Source organism: Gymnoscopelus braueri (assembly GCF_963280865.1).
Source record: "Gymnoscopelus braueri genome assembly, chromosome: 1".
NCBI classification, from domain to species: Eukaryota; Metazoa; Chordata; class Actinopteri; order Myctophiformes; family Myctophidae; genus Gymnoscopelus; species Gymnoscopelus braueri.
In genome coordinates this window covers 48,987,400-49,001,844 of record NC_137603.1, presented here as the reverse complement: position 1 = coordinate 49,001,844, position 14,445 = coordinate 48,987,400, and the positions used below count along the sequence as shown (strand labels likewise).

The 14,445-nt window shown below is 42.7% G+C and overlaps 2 protein-coding genes and 1 pseudogene across 3 annotated transcripts in view; 1 reads left to right on the top strand and 2 right to left on the bottom strand.

Moving 5' to 3' along the window:
- LOC308088945 (A-kinase anchor protein 13) overlaps positions 1–14,445 on the bottom strand; it is a gene marked incomplete at its 3' end in the record, with an annotated part of 71,793 nt that overhangs the window by 25,255 nt on the left and 32,093 nt on the right. Inside the window, exon 3 of the mRNA XM_080433526.1 lies at positions 2,547–2,700. Coding sequence (XP_080289652.1) covers positions 2,547–2,700 — 154 coding nt within the window. The remainder of the gene's footprint in view (positions 1–2,546; positions 2,701–14,445) is intronic.
- On the top strand, positions 4,068–5,368 carry LOC308081731 (protein cornichon homolog 1-like; annotated as a pseudogene). The gene is made up of 3 exons: positions 4,068–4,132; positions 4,318–4,348; positions 4,907–5,368. The product of its transcript is annotated as a protein cornichon homolog 1-like (transcript).
- Positions 8,232–9,275, bottom strand: LOC308081721 (RNA-binding protein 4-like; the record flags this gene model as incomplete). Its single annotated transcript, XM_080423339.1, has 1 exon — positions 8,232–9,275. The coding sequence occupies one exon, from the start codon at positions 9,273–9,275 to the stop codon at positions 8,232–8,234; it is 1,044 nt and encodes a 347-aa protein (XP_080279465.1).

The following is a 14,445-nucleotide window of genomic DNA, read 5'->3' as shown; positions in this document are numbered from 1 at the left end:
GACCCTGAATAAGCCTACAGGCTTCCTGCACTGCAACCGCTGTTTCTTCATTTTATACACACACTGCACTTTTTATATTGTGCAACTAACTAAACTAAACTAAAGAAACTAAACTAAACACCTAGAATGAAACTAGCAGTAAACCCTCCAGATTCTAGTAACTACTTTATTATTAGTAGATATACAGAGATACAAGCTCACAGCGCGTCACTTCGTGCCGCTCTGCGAGCTTGTAGATCTGCTATTTTTGAAACATTGTGAAAATGTGTGCAAATCTTTGAATATATACTTTTTTTAAAGCGAAAAATTTTAACTCAAATCTTTGCTTCTGGGGGTCCCTGGAACAAAATATTTTGAGATGGGGGACGGCGGCCAAATACATATACATTTTAGAACCACTGATATAGCAACATATGTTTTTCAGAAAACTGTAATAAGACATTTTTAGAATCGGCTTCAGGTCTTAATGGGTTAAACCGTATTATACTTTGTTGACCCCAGGGGTCTATACTTGGCCCCCTCCTTTGTGCGTTGTGAGCTTGTAGATTGGCTGTACTTGGCAAACGTTTGCCTATTTTCACCAAATGTTCGGCTATTAGGACGTGCCCAGAATAGGGACGCTAGGGCTCATGTGGTTTAACAGATAAGCTAATTGCCGAATTAGACTAAATGCTTCCCTTTCTGTGTATTTGGTAAACAGATACAGCTCTATCCACATTAGTCCTGACACAAACACTCATAGCTAACAGAAAACCTGGAGAGGTTGAGAGAAGTCTACATATCATATAATACTTGAAAAAGCATTCATACATTAATGCTAGAATATTATCACGATTGAGTATTGCAAATGCTTGAACTCACCACTCAGGGTCACAATATATTTAGCTACCTGCCACTGTACTGTCGCTCTTATTGACATCTTTGTATGCCTGTTCAACTCTTTTCATTTCCCTGTTTACTTAGTGAAAGTTGAATTTAATCATACAGTACATGCAAAGTTGCTATTTAAGAGTGTCAGAATGATCAAGTTCTTATCTGCGTAATTGTCTCCGCCAGGCCGAAAGGCATGGCGAGAGAGTATGTTTTACCCCCTGTCCGTCCGTCCGTCCGTCCGTCCGTGCGTCCGTCCGTGTGTCCGTCTGTTATGTGTACAGCTAATCTCCGGCACCGTTGGCTTGCTCGCAGTGAAACTGTGCACACACACTCCCTGGATGCCAGAGCAGAACCTCTGCCCCAGATTTTTGACAGTACTCCTACAGATTTTGTCCAAAGCAAATCGGTACACAGTATCTCTATAGTCATTAAACAAAACTGGTGTTTCAGATTTTTCATATTCCATCCTGATTGGCTAAAAATGGCTTCCAAAGTTTGCAGGAGTGCTCCGTTTTGAACAAAATGCCTCAAATCATGAACACAGCATGCAATTTCCTTGACATTTTGCAAGCAGATTTCCACTATGCCGAGGACGAATTGCCACTTGAAATTTTTCAAATCAGTGTCATGGTGGCGCTATAACAGGCCGATTCGTGTTTTTACCTATAACTGCACCGATCTGTGTAAAACTTTGTAAGCACACTCTCTAGAGGTCAAGGAAAAACCTTTGCCCTGCATTTTTCACATCTGCCTTTTATAGCGCCACCAGGAGGCCGACATATGTAAAACATTCTTTTTTATATTACTCCTTCCGATTTTATCCAAATTTCACGCAAATCGGTACAGTTGATCTCTATAGTCATGTGATCAAGACGGATGTGTTTGATTTTTCATATTACATCCTGATTGGCTAAGATTGACATCTAAAGTTTGCAGTAGTGGCTTGTTTTGAACAAAATGCCGCAAATCATGAACGCAGCGTCCGATTGCGGTCAAACTTTGCACACACATTCACACCATGTTGAGGAGCAAATGCCGCCCTTTTAACATTGGCCTGTTATAACGCCACCAGCAGGTCCAATATAGCAAAACAATTTTTTTGAACAAAATGCCTCAAATCATGAATGCAGTGTCCGATTGCCGTGCAAGGCCTAAGAAGAAATTGCTACCTTTTCACATTGGCCTATTATAGCACCACCAGGAGGCCACAATAACCTACCTGACCTGGCGGAGACCTGTGCTCCGAGGAGCACTTTTTCTAGTTTATAGTGTGTTTGTGTATGTGTTTGTGTGTGCGTGTGCGTGTGCGTGTGTGTGTGTGAGACGAGTGGGAATTCAGTCGGACCTGCAGTTGTCCAAAACTGAAAATCTAAACTCTCTGTGTCTGTCTGTCTGTGTCTCTGTACAGTATGTATCCCTTTTATGCCCATACTGTATATGGAAATCTCTGTATCAGTCAGTCAGTCAGTCAGTCAGTCAGTCAGTCAGTGATATTATAAAGCATAAATATCAAACATATCAGACAGTCTATCTATGTTTCCCAAAATAAAATGCATGTATTTCATTCAGTCTGACCATGCAGGAGCAGGGATAACACATATCCCCACTGGCCATAAAAATGAACGACCAGATGGGGATATCAAAAGCAGAGGCCTCTGGAGCAGAGGACTTACCAGGGCAGAGGGCACGCAGCGTGTCATGGTCACTCCTCAGGGTGGAGGTCACGTGTCTCTGGGTGGAGCCGCAGAAAAACAGGAAGTACTCCACCTCCTGCCCATCGTCCACCAGCTCCTCAGAACACAGCTGTACCGTTAACACACACTGACCCTGAGAGAGAGAGACGGAGAGAGAGAGACAGGCAGAGAGAGAGACAGAGAGAGAGAGACAGAGAGAGAGAGACAGGCAGACAGACAGACAGACAGAGGCAACGATGGGAAGATGAAGAGATGGAAATAGAGAGAAAGAAAGAAAGAAAGAAAGAAAGAAAGAAAAGAAAGAAAGAAAGAAAGAAAGAAAGAAAGAAAGAAAGAAAGAAAGAAAGAAAGAAAGAAAGAAAGAAAGAAAGAAAGAAAGAAAGAAAGAAAAACGGTAAGAAAGAAAGGTCATTAAACTTATATGAGCATATTGCTGTCAGGCTCCTTAAATCCTTATTTCATCAATAAATACCCTATTTCATATTTTGTCATATGACAGCAAAAGTAGTGAGAACAGCCGATCTACAAGCTCACAAGACTTGAGCTTGTATATCTGCTATTTCTGCTTTAAAAAAAAAAAAGTTGAATTAAAACATTTTCGAAAATTCTCCCTGTAATGATATGCCCAAAATAGGGACTCCAGGTTGAAAGTGGTTAAGTCTGTCTGTGGGTTTTATAAATATTTAACCAATGAAAAGTATTGACAAGAGCTTGTGACTAAAATATAATAATCTATATATTGGATCACAGGAGGAGGACAGGTTCTTTTTCCCACTTCCTGAAAAGTAACGCTTTTGGACATACAAGGTTTCCTTCCAACAGCGACGATATAACAACACCCTCAACCCTGAGTGTGTGTGAGAGGTGGAAATACACACAGTGTGCATCGGTGTGATTCAAGAGAGATTTCCAGAGTCACACTTGCACGCACGCACGCACGCGCACACACGCGCACACACACACACACATGACACAGAGCAGCCGTCACGCATAGTGAGCCTGCAAGGAAACTGATAAGATACAGAGAGGCTGCAGCTTCCCGTCTTCAAACTGTTGTCTATGATTTCTCACACTGTGAGCTCAGCATCAAGATGAAGAACACTGCTGCTGTTGTTTCTATATGCTACGTCATTGGCCCAGGGAAAGTTACACTTCTACAATCACACCAGAAGATTGTAGTAGTGATACTGTGCGTGCGCAGACTCACTCCCCATTTTCCGCCACAGTCTGAAAACGGACCTCTTAATACTCCACCTCGCTCCTCTCCTTGTCTCTTTTTTGATGGTTGATCTCTAGTTGGTTACTTGTTCACACGTTTTGTTATTTACATGTTTGACCACAAAATGTTAAGAATCATATTTAGATAGGATGTTCTTTAGACATAGGCTACAGTAGGCCTGATCTCTACCTGGTATTATAGTTTCTTTAAAGCACTAAAGTGTTTTCTTTTCACACTTATGTGAATTATTTACCCGTTTGTTGCCAAAATTGTCTATTGTAATGTTGGCCATTGAGAGCTGCCCAGTCCAACCACAGCGGGAGAAGCCCCCACCTGGAGCCATTGGGTAGTAAGGTAAATAATACCTTACTCAATCAACAATAGTTGTTGATGTAATACAGTCACATAGTGTGCACCCCAAGGGAGAAAGAAAGAGACAAAACACCACAGTGAAAGAAATGTGTCAAATATGTATTTGGGCAGTCACTCAAATATTGAACTTGTGTGAACTAAATTCTTTCCCAAATTCAGGGTGGACACACTGGGCAGTCCACTTCCTTGTGTATTTTTCCATATTTAGATACGTACACAGTTGACAACACATTTATTTTTTTCTTTCTCTCTCTCTCGTTGAAAGATGCATTTATTTATTTGAGTATTGTTTTCTTTCGTGCAAACCAAAAACAAAAGCCACTGTTAAGCCACTCCATCAGAATTAGGTTACATAGCCATTCAATTGAAATAGCAGTTACAAAGCCGTCCAAACACAATTGCCATTACAATGCCATAAGCCGGTTGCCATTACAAACCATCAAATCATAGCCACTGCTATGTGCCATTAGCTGTAAACAGACCAAATCCAAATTTGTCCAGTCAAAACAAGGTCATCCAATAAGAATTGTTATTAAACTGACAATCCTAATTGTCATTACAGGCCATGCAATCAGAATATCCATTACAAAGCTGTCAAATCAGAATCACCATTATTAGACGTCCAAACAGAACGTCTGTTAGAAAACCTTTCAATCAGAATCGCCGATTATAAAGAGGCCTAATCAGAAATAGTTAAAAGTCATCCAATCAGGATCTCAAATGACTACAAACGAACCAAGCAACACAGCAACAAGCTCAGCAGAGCTGCCCGGAGGAAAAGGTGGCATTCACTTTTGCGGCCTTTTGTTATATGCTTGCCTCACTGCTCACGGTAGCCCTAATATACTTCACAATTAGCCACTAGTGTTCGATGAGCTGAGGACTAACTACAGGAATCCTATAGATCTATGTAACACATTAAATCCGCTTGTGCTCCCAGAGCACCTCATCAATGACTTCTTCAGTGTGATGTTCTTCAGCGCTGCAGAGTGGCTCAGCCTCTGCCTCAACATGCCGCTGCTAGAGTACCAGGTCTGGAGGTATATGAGCAGGCCAGTGATGAGTGGTCCAGGGCTGTATGGCCCTACAACCATCATGAATACTGACATCCTTGCATACTATCTAAAAGGAGGGCTGGTGCAAAGTGGATTTCTACCTTATGTCATTCTTCAATTATCTCTACAGGTTGATTCATATTCTGAGCTCTTAACCCATCTTGGGCGGGAACCCCTATTTGTAACTATACCTTTCAGGACAGGAACCCCTTTTGGGGTTATTGTTGCTATGTACAACTCCTATGTACTCCCTCTCCCTCTCCCTGCCCCCACCATCATATGGTGCAGTGTAAAACATTTATTAGCGAGCCCTTTGTAAAAGGGTAATCTCGGTCCCACCATTTCTCATAGTTCTACAGATACAATTGTATGGAAGATCAACTAAGCCTGGACTTTTTAGTTTTGCTCAATTTATTCTGGTGTGGTGGTTTGATGCTCGGACTTAAATGTCAAGTTTCTAACAAAGAAAAAAGCCATCCAATCAGAATCACATTACATAGCTCAGCTGTCCAATTAGAGTAGCTGTTGTAAAGCCAATCACAGTCACTTACTGTATCCCTTTTCACACTAAGAGGAGACAGGTCAGTTTGTGTGGAGTATCGTGAGTTCAAGAGTCATTTTGGCAAGATCATGGGGGTCACTCCAATGGTTAGGGTTCATCCTCCAGGGATTTCCAGGATTCGGACGGTGGTGTATGGTGTTTTTTTTTCTTTTCTTTTTTTTTGTTATGTTTAGTTAATAGCTATGAAATCGAAAGTAATCTGTAAAGAAAAGAAAATCATACATAACGATGCTATAGGGTTTCTGCAGTTGCAAGAAAAGTTTCCACAAAAAAAAAAAATGAACACACTGAAAACTGTCACACAAAGGATATGAAATTAAATGACGTACTAAACTGGAAATTAACTCTTTAACCGCCAGAGTATATACTGTACATTAATAAACTCACCCACTGCCAGCGTTTTCGTGTTATTTAACCTTTTCAACTGGTCACAGAAAATGTAGATCCATAATAATCTATCGTCGGACTGTGTGTACACACAAACAGGATCTGTAGCCGTTGCTCAGAGGAGGAAAAAAAATCACCTGTGAGGTAACTTTCCATATCGAAGGCCCGCTGAAAACAGCATGTACCGGCAAAAATGCACGTCTTTCCAACCTCCCCAACTGGCCACAGAACATTTATATATATTATGATCGCTTGTCAGACCGTTGGTAAACACAAAGGGGATCACTGATCGTCATCCAGAGAAATAAATATATAACTGGAGCTGTCCTTTCATTAGTTAAACCATGTTGAAAATAGGATGTCTCGCAGAATACAGGGGAAAAAAAGTCAACCCAAGATATAAGCATATCCAGGAAACCAATAAACAGGAGGTGGACGGAGCAGGAAATGTTCGGATGACGTTATTTCCCGGATCCGGGTGAATGGAAAGTGAACCTGATCACTCGGGTGAAAGAGAACAGCGCAATCTTTTATAAGACAATTAAAAAACGAAATCTCGTCTTTCTCGTCGACGGCAGGCCTTAGCAGAATCCGACGGGAAATCTCGTCGGTGGCAGGCAAAGTCCTTTTATGGAGAACATCTAATGAGTAGACTCACACCCCTGCATCTGAAGATGTTTACAAAAGTTACGCAAATGCCTTCCCTTGTTACGAGTACAGTATGCCACAAAATGTGTTTCGTTTTCAGATGCGCAAGATTGAGAAAGACACAAAATATTATTTTTGTTTGGCCATTGTTACACATTTAGTGCCAAACACAAGAATTCTCGTGTTTGTAAATACACTCGTCGAGGGCCATAAACGAGAATTCTCGTGAGGGCATTTTTTTTATTTTGTATGCATCTTTTTAATATTTTTTTCCACACGGGCCCTCTAACGCAACTTTGGAATGATCCACGGACCATGTAAAATGGAATGGACGGATGTGAATCCTGTCCAAAAAACCTACCTCCCGTCCACTCCCATTATAGGATCTTGACAAAAAGCTCCATTTCTCCATATCTTTTTACCGTGGTGAAAACGAGCCATTTTCGATGGGCGATCACTCTGCAATGGCGGATCGCGTTAGAAATATTATTGTTCCAGACGATAGTCGGGACCACGACCATCGCGAACGCACCCTTTTTTTACATCCGGGTCCTCGTCGAGGCATCTACAGCTCTAAACATATCAGCGTAAACGGTAAGATCGGTGGCACTGGATGTACCCTGTTTTAAAAAACCTCTGGCACTTGATTGCGAACGCGGAAGGAGGCGCGGAAGGAGCTTACCAAGTGGAGCTTACTATGTAACTCTGCCTGGGTTGTGTGTGTGTCTGTCTGTGTGTGTCTCCGTCTGTGTCTCTGTGTTCACGCTCTCATTGGCTGCATGCACCCATGTGACTCACGCTCTCATTGCCTGCCTGCCCCTGGGTGACATGACTCACATGCGTGCACTGCCTGTAAGCAGCCACCCGAGTGCGCCAGAGTGCAGGAATTTAGACAATGCTCTGACACACACACACACACACACACACACACACACACACACACACACACACACACACACACACACACACACACACACACACACACACACACACACACACACACACACACACACACACACACACACACACACACACACACACACACAGTCAATGTTCTCTCTCCATCATGGTGAAATAACACGGATTACAAGTCCGTAAATACACAATATTTTCGAGCTGCGTTCGCTTCCAGCGTTCGCGCGTCTTACTTGTGTGTTAAGAGTAATGTGTCAAACACAATATGGTATGGACACGGCATGCAAATACAGTTTAAGGATTTGAACGATCAAACAGAAGGACAGAAAGGCAAAACAACTCAAAAGAAAACATGAATCAAAGACATGGAGTTTTTTAATTAGGTACGGGGCTGTCCGCAATACAGTATCTTCCAATTCGTCTCAGGCGAACGCAACACAATCTGCTGTAGACTACGGGGGTATAACGACACGTGCATCAGCAGACAACGACGATCTTGTCATATTCTAAACCTTGTATTTCCGGTGTTCCCAGTAGCTCGCATAGCGGGGTGGTGGCGGAGGGACCCTTTCTGCGATGGGATCCCTGAGGCGCGGCGATCCATAAACTGGAGGCCTGGGATCTGGAGACAGCCAGGAACCCTCGTAGGAGTAGCCGTTACCGGCTGCAGGGGCAGGACGAGGAGGGGCTCGTCTGTGGGGGCTTCTGTCGCGGCCGTAGTAAGCTAGAGGAGCGGGCAGTGGGTGGCGTTCATATGGACCGAGGGGTGGCGCAGCGAGGTGATTTCTTACCACACCTGAGTGTGAAGGAGGAGGCGGAATGGGGCTGGGTCGATCATAGGCGGGGGCACTGTAAGGACGAGCTGTGTATTGTGTAATATAGTAATCAGCCAGCGCACCACAGACATCCCTCTGACCGTATAGACACTCCGGATACCGGTAACCGGGTAGTCTCAGGGGAGAGGGTGGTGCAGAAGGCGGGGCAGGGTAGGCTGGCATGCTGCCCCTGTAGGGGGGTTCTGGCCTGAGCTCGGGGTAGCGGGGAGGGTAATAACCTACCCTTGGCAGCAGAGGTCCGAAATCTTCCATCTCTGGTCCCCCTCGGCGTCGGCTCTTCGATATCTGAACGCGAATACATTTACCATGGAACTCTGCTTTATCCAACCCCTTGATCGCATCCATGGCCTCATCAGAGTTGGCCATGTGTACAAAGGCGAAGTTCTTGACGATGGCACATTCTGTGACCGTGCCATACTCTTCAAACAAAGCACGGAGGTCATCATCATAGCCCTTCTCCACATTGGCTATGTGGAGCTTGGCCGGGCTCTGGTTCTTCCCCCTGCTCGGTTCTACGTTGATGGGCCTACCATGCAGTTTGTACAGGTGAAGCTCCCGGATGGCTTTGGTGGCTGATTTGTGGTCTTTCATGTGAACGAAGGCATAGTTCTTATACTTGGCACATTCGGTCACTGTGCCATACTGAACAAAAAGAGCCTCAATAGCCTCCTTCTCGGCATTCTGCGAGAGGTTCCCGATGAAAATCTTCACCATTGTCGCTCCAATTTAAACTCCTCAACAAGCTAAAAGGGCCCCCTTTAGTTAGTGGAGGAGGTGGTGTTTAGTTTTATTTATGTGTTTGTTTGGGGTCGTGGTGGGGTGACGTCATGCTATTAAGAGGTAATAGCCTATATTAGGAGATCCCTGATGTCATCATTAAGAAATCATAGTACTGACATCATAGACTGGCCTCCAAGTACTCTGACAATTGGTACAACAGGTCCTCTGACAATGGCTTCAACAGGTACTACATAATCGGATGGGCATGCGCTCTCAAAGGGCATGATCGCCCTAGTCGAATCCAACTATGAATGCACAAAATATCTGCATATCTGTCCGTGTGGTCCCTCATATCTCGACAACCGTCTGACCAACTTGCCGGGTGGGAAGTTAGTTGGATGAGCCGTTCTCCAGAACTATATCTATAAATCTCCATATTTCCATATCGGTCCGTATGTCTTTGTGTGTCCCCTTTATGCCCATATAAAGAGAATATATCGGGATGTCTGTCTGTCTGTCTGTCTGTCTGTGTCCCTTTACATCCATATGGAGATCCTGATGTTTATAAAGAATTATAGACATGGGAAGCATAGCAAGTGTTACCAAATAAATAAATAAGTGTGTGAATGTTCGAACCTTTTAATTGATGTCCGAACCAGTGGCGTACCCACCATAGAGGCAGGGCAGACGGCCGCCTGCCCAACTAAAATCTAGCCTCCCCTAGAAAATAAAGTAAAAGACTGAAAAACAGGCAGTGAAAAAAATCCAAAGAGAATAGTGGCCGTCGGACCTCCTCGTCCATTCACGCGGGCAGGCAGCCAATCACTACCTATCCATTCAGCAGAGCGACGTCGCCTATAGTGATGCAAATGTATGCCTTTATCTTCATGGGGTGCCAGGAGTGCCAGGTGTGGGGGTCTGGGCCATCACCTGTATGTACTCACCTGGCATAAAAGGGGCTGGTCCGAACATCAATATAACAAACAAAACGTTCAGACCTTTGGACGTTTGGGGCCAGCCCTACCATTAGATTATGAGATATCTTGTGCGCAAGTGGAAATCTTGGCCTAAGGGTGGTGCTAGGCGAAAGGACATGGAGTCACCAGAATCAGTAGGGCTCGATCTCTGGGGAGCATTAAGGTGCACAGAAAGTTCCATGGTAATCCAGCCAGCCACATTTTTGAGATGTTGTTTAAGACCAAAGTGTTGGAAGGACCAATGGACAGACTGACAGACGGACATTGGTATCCTTAGAGCCCTGCCAGGGCCCTAGAGGAGATAAAAACTGTTAGCATGGGTGGACATGATGGGAATAAAACCTCTAGCCCTGGGAGTTAAAGGGGAAGTCATAGCTGAATAGGTAGAGAGGCCGTCTGGGAATCAGAGGGTCCTCGGTTCGCCCCCAGCCCCGGCCTATGTGTCGAAGTGTCCCTGAGCAAGAAACCTGACCCCTAACTGCTCCCCGGGCGATGCAGAGGACATATTTCACGCATGTGCAAATGTACTGTGAGAAAGAATATCCCAAAGGACTGGGGACGAGTGGTGGAAAGTAACTAAGTACATTTACTTAAGTACTGTACTTAAGTACAATTTTGAGGTACTTTTACTTTACTGGAGTATTTCCAATTGTCTATACTTTTACTTCTACTCCACTACATCTCAGAGGCAAATATTGTAATTTTACTCCACTACAATTATTTGAAAACTTTAGCTACTAGTTACTTTGCAAATTATTACATTATAAAACATACATTAACCACTTTAGCCCTATCTTATACCTAGGCTGAAAATAGCCAATCTACAAGCTCACAACGCGTCGCATCGCGACGCGTTGTCAGCTTGTAGATCTGCTATTTTCAAACATTTTAGTACTTTTACTTTTGGTACTTTAAGTACATTTGGATACCAATACTTTTGTACTTTTACTCAAGTAAATTATGAATTCCGGACTGTTACTTGTAACAGAGTAGTTCTACATTGCAGTATTGATACTTTTACTTAAGTAAAACATTTGAGTACTTTTTCCACCACTGCTGCGGACCATATCTTATTATTATTTCAATTACTATTTTTATTATTACTATTGTTATTGTTACTATTGTTATTATTATTATCATTGTCATCTAGCCATCAAGCTACACAGAACATAGAGGGTGTGTCAGAAGACCAGGTCTTAAAACCATGGAAAATTTAAGCCTGATTTACACTTTGTTGTGCGTAGGATGTCGTTCGCCGAAAATAGCATCCAGTGTAACGCTACGCTATGACACGTTGTGAGCTTGTAGGCCTGCTATTCATCGCGCAACACTGGCGTGCAACTAAATCAAGCCTTATAGAAACATCATAGAAACAAATGCCTGCACTGCACTTTTACAAGGGGAAAATATGAAAAATCCAGACGATAATTGTGACAATTTGTTTCAATTACCACAGTAGCAGCAGTGGCAGTGAGAACTGTGAGCCTGTCAGAGATCAGTCAGAATATGATATCAATACATAAAAATGACCAAATTACAGCTTTGTTGAAAATGCCTTAATCAGATGAATCGGTACCCTGGCTGGCCTTGTGGTTAGTGAGTCCAAGGGAGGACATAGTTAGGGAGTAATATAATTAACCCATTAAAACCGGGAAAGCATCTGTGTAACCACTTTAACCATTATTTTATACTTTGGCTATTCAAAAAATAGCAGATTAAAATTTGTGCAAATCTTTGAATATTCTTTTAAAGCTACATTTTTTTTGAGATGGGGGTCGGCGGCCAAATACATATCATTTTGGGGGATCCTTGACATGAAAAAGTTTGAGCACCACTGATATAGAAAGTTAGAAACATATGTATTTTCAGAAAACTGTTAGGATTAAGAAGACATTTATAGAATCGCCTCAGGTCTTAATGGGTTAATGAGTTGGCTCTATGCTCATGAGAGAATTGTCTAGATGCAACACTAACAGATGCAAGCTGATGGGTTGCAGGATGAAGCTATAATATAATATTTCATAAATAATTTCTTAATTTTTTTTATCAGTTGGCAACCATTTTCCCCCTTCTTCCCCTATTGTGGAGTGCCCCAATTTTAGGTCCAATTTGTTTTAGCTTATGCTTCCCCTTGGTGATCATATATCTATGCAGACAATAAACAATAACATATATTGCGTGAAGCCCAACAGCCCAAAAAAAAATCTGTTTAGTTAGATATCTACCAGATATTAAAGACTGGATTTCATAATTGCCCCAGATCATTACTTGGTCCTTTATCCAACAATGTCACATCTGTTGAAAAAAAATTGGTCTTATTTGATCCCAGCCTTAAGTTTGATAGGCATGTTAAACTTGTTCAGACGTATCTTTATCATCTCAGGAATATATCCAGGATCAGATACCAAAATCATCATATATGCCTTTATTTATTTAAGCAAAACACACTCTCAATAGGCTCCAAATTACCGTACAGTATGCTGCTGCTAGACTTTAAACTAAGATCAAAGGAGAACACATAACTCCTATTGTAACTTCTCTACACTGGTTGTCTGTCTGTTGTAGGGTTTATTTTAAGATATTAACCGTTACTTTTAGGGCACTTCATGGCCTGGAGTTATTAACCTCTTTTGAGCCTGTGCGCAGCTTGCGGTCCTTGGGCAGGCACGTGATGGTAGTTCCTGAGTTGAAGACAAAGGGTGACTGTGCCTTTGCTGACAGGAATCCTCCACACTGGAACGACCTTTCCGAGGAACTTAAGCACTTAACGAAAATAAGTCTGATTTTAAATCACTTTTAAAAAAAAAATGTTTTAATACCATCCCATAATTAAATGTTAATGTTTTGTTTAATTTCTCACTACACTCTTTATATCCTTAACAATTTTAATTAAATTAAATACGATTCATCTACTTCCTCTTCAGTGTCATGCCTGTATGTTGGAATTGTCACTTCCCCCCTTATATATTATCTCTCCAGTAGGTCAAAGGTTACACTGTGAAGGCCAGGTTACTTTCTGTTCCAGTTGTGAATCTGTGGTGCACACACACACACACACACACACACACACACACACACACACACACACACACACACACACACACACACACACACACACACACACACACACACACACACACACACACACACACACACACACACACACACACACACACACACACACACACACACCTCTCCCATCGACAGATTAGCTAGCTGACAGCAGGATAGGGGCAAGGGCTAACCAGCAGCCTTTATTGGTCTCTCTAAGAACTGTGTGTGTGTGTGTGTGTGTGTGTGTGTGTGTGTGTGTGTGTGTGTGTGTGTGTGTGTGTGTGTGTGTGTGTGTGTGTGTGTGTGTGTGTGTGTGTGTGTGTGTGTGTGTGTGTGTGTGTGTGTGTGTTTTCTCAGCAGGATAACCATTGCCAAGCAACACGTTCAAAGGCGACCACATACCCCTATGAGCCCACAGGAAGTGAGGGCTATAACCACAGTATGGTGAGGACAAGCTCTGCACTGACTTTTGCTCTACAGAGTACACAGTCACGTTTTCAGTGTTAATTTACCTCTTAGACAAATGGACCTTTAAGATCCATTTGGTTTTACTGTGTAGTAATCACTGTATTAATCATGCAAATCTACTACATTAGTAGTGCAGATGTACGTGTTTTATCTTCATACATACAGCACAGTAACAGCCTCAGTTTAAAAATTGGACTCCCATGAAGTCACATCCTATAGTATGCTAATTTGTGTACACGTGCGGCGCGTGTTATTATAAACCACTTGTTTTCCCTCTGTTCGTTTTACTGTTGTGCTTTTATTGAAACTGCCTCGAATCTGATGAAACTGCCTCGAATCTGATGAAACTCCCTCTCATGTGACAATGAGATTGGAAATCACGCTGAACAGCAAGTGCACAGCATTTAGGGTGTGTTGGTGATTCTACGCTCTGGATGAAAATGGAAATGGAAAAAGCTGTTAGTGTGAAATGAGTTTCAACATCCTCGCCACAAACGCTAAGCTGAAGACCTGCTCCATGGTGCGGATTTCCTCTGACAGAGCGACATGCATTTCAGTTCACAGCTTTTACATAGGGTCCATGTTGAAAAATGTTCATACATTTTCAAACATTTTCCAAGAATAGTGGAAATAGCAGACCAGCTATCACCAGCTATTTCCGCTCT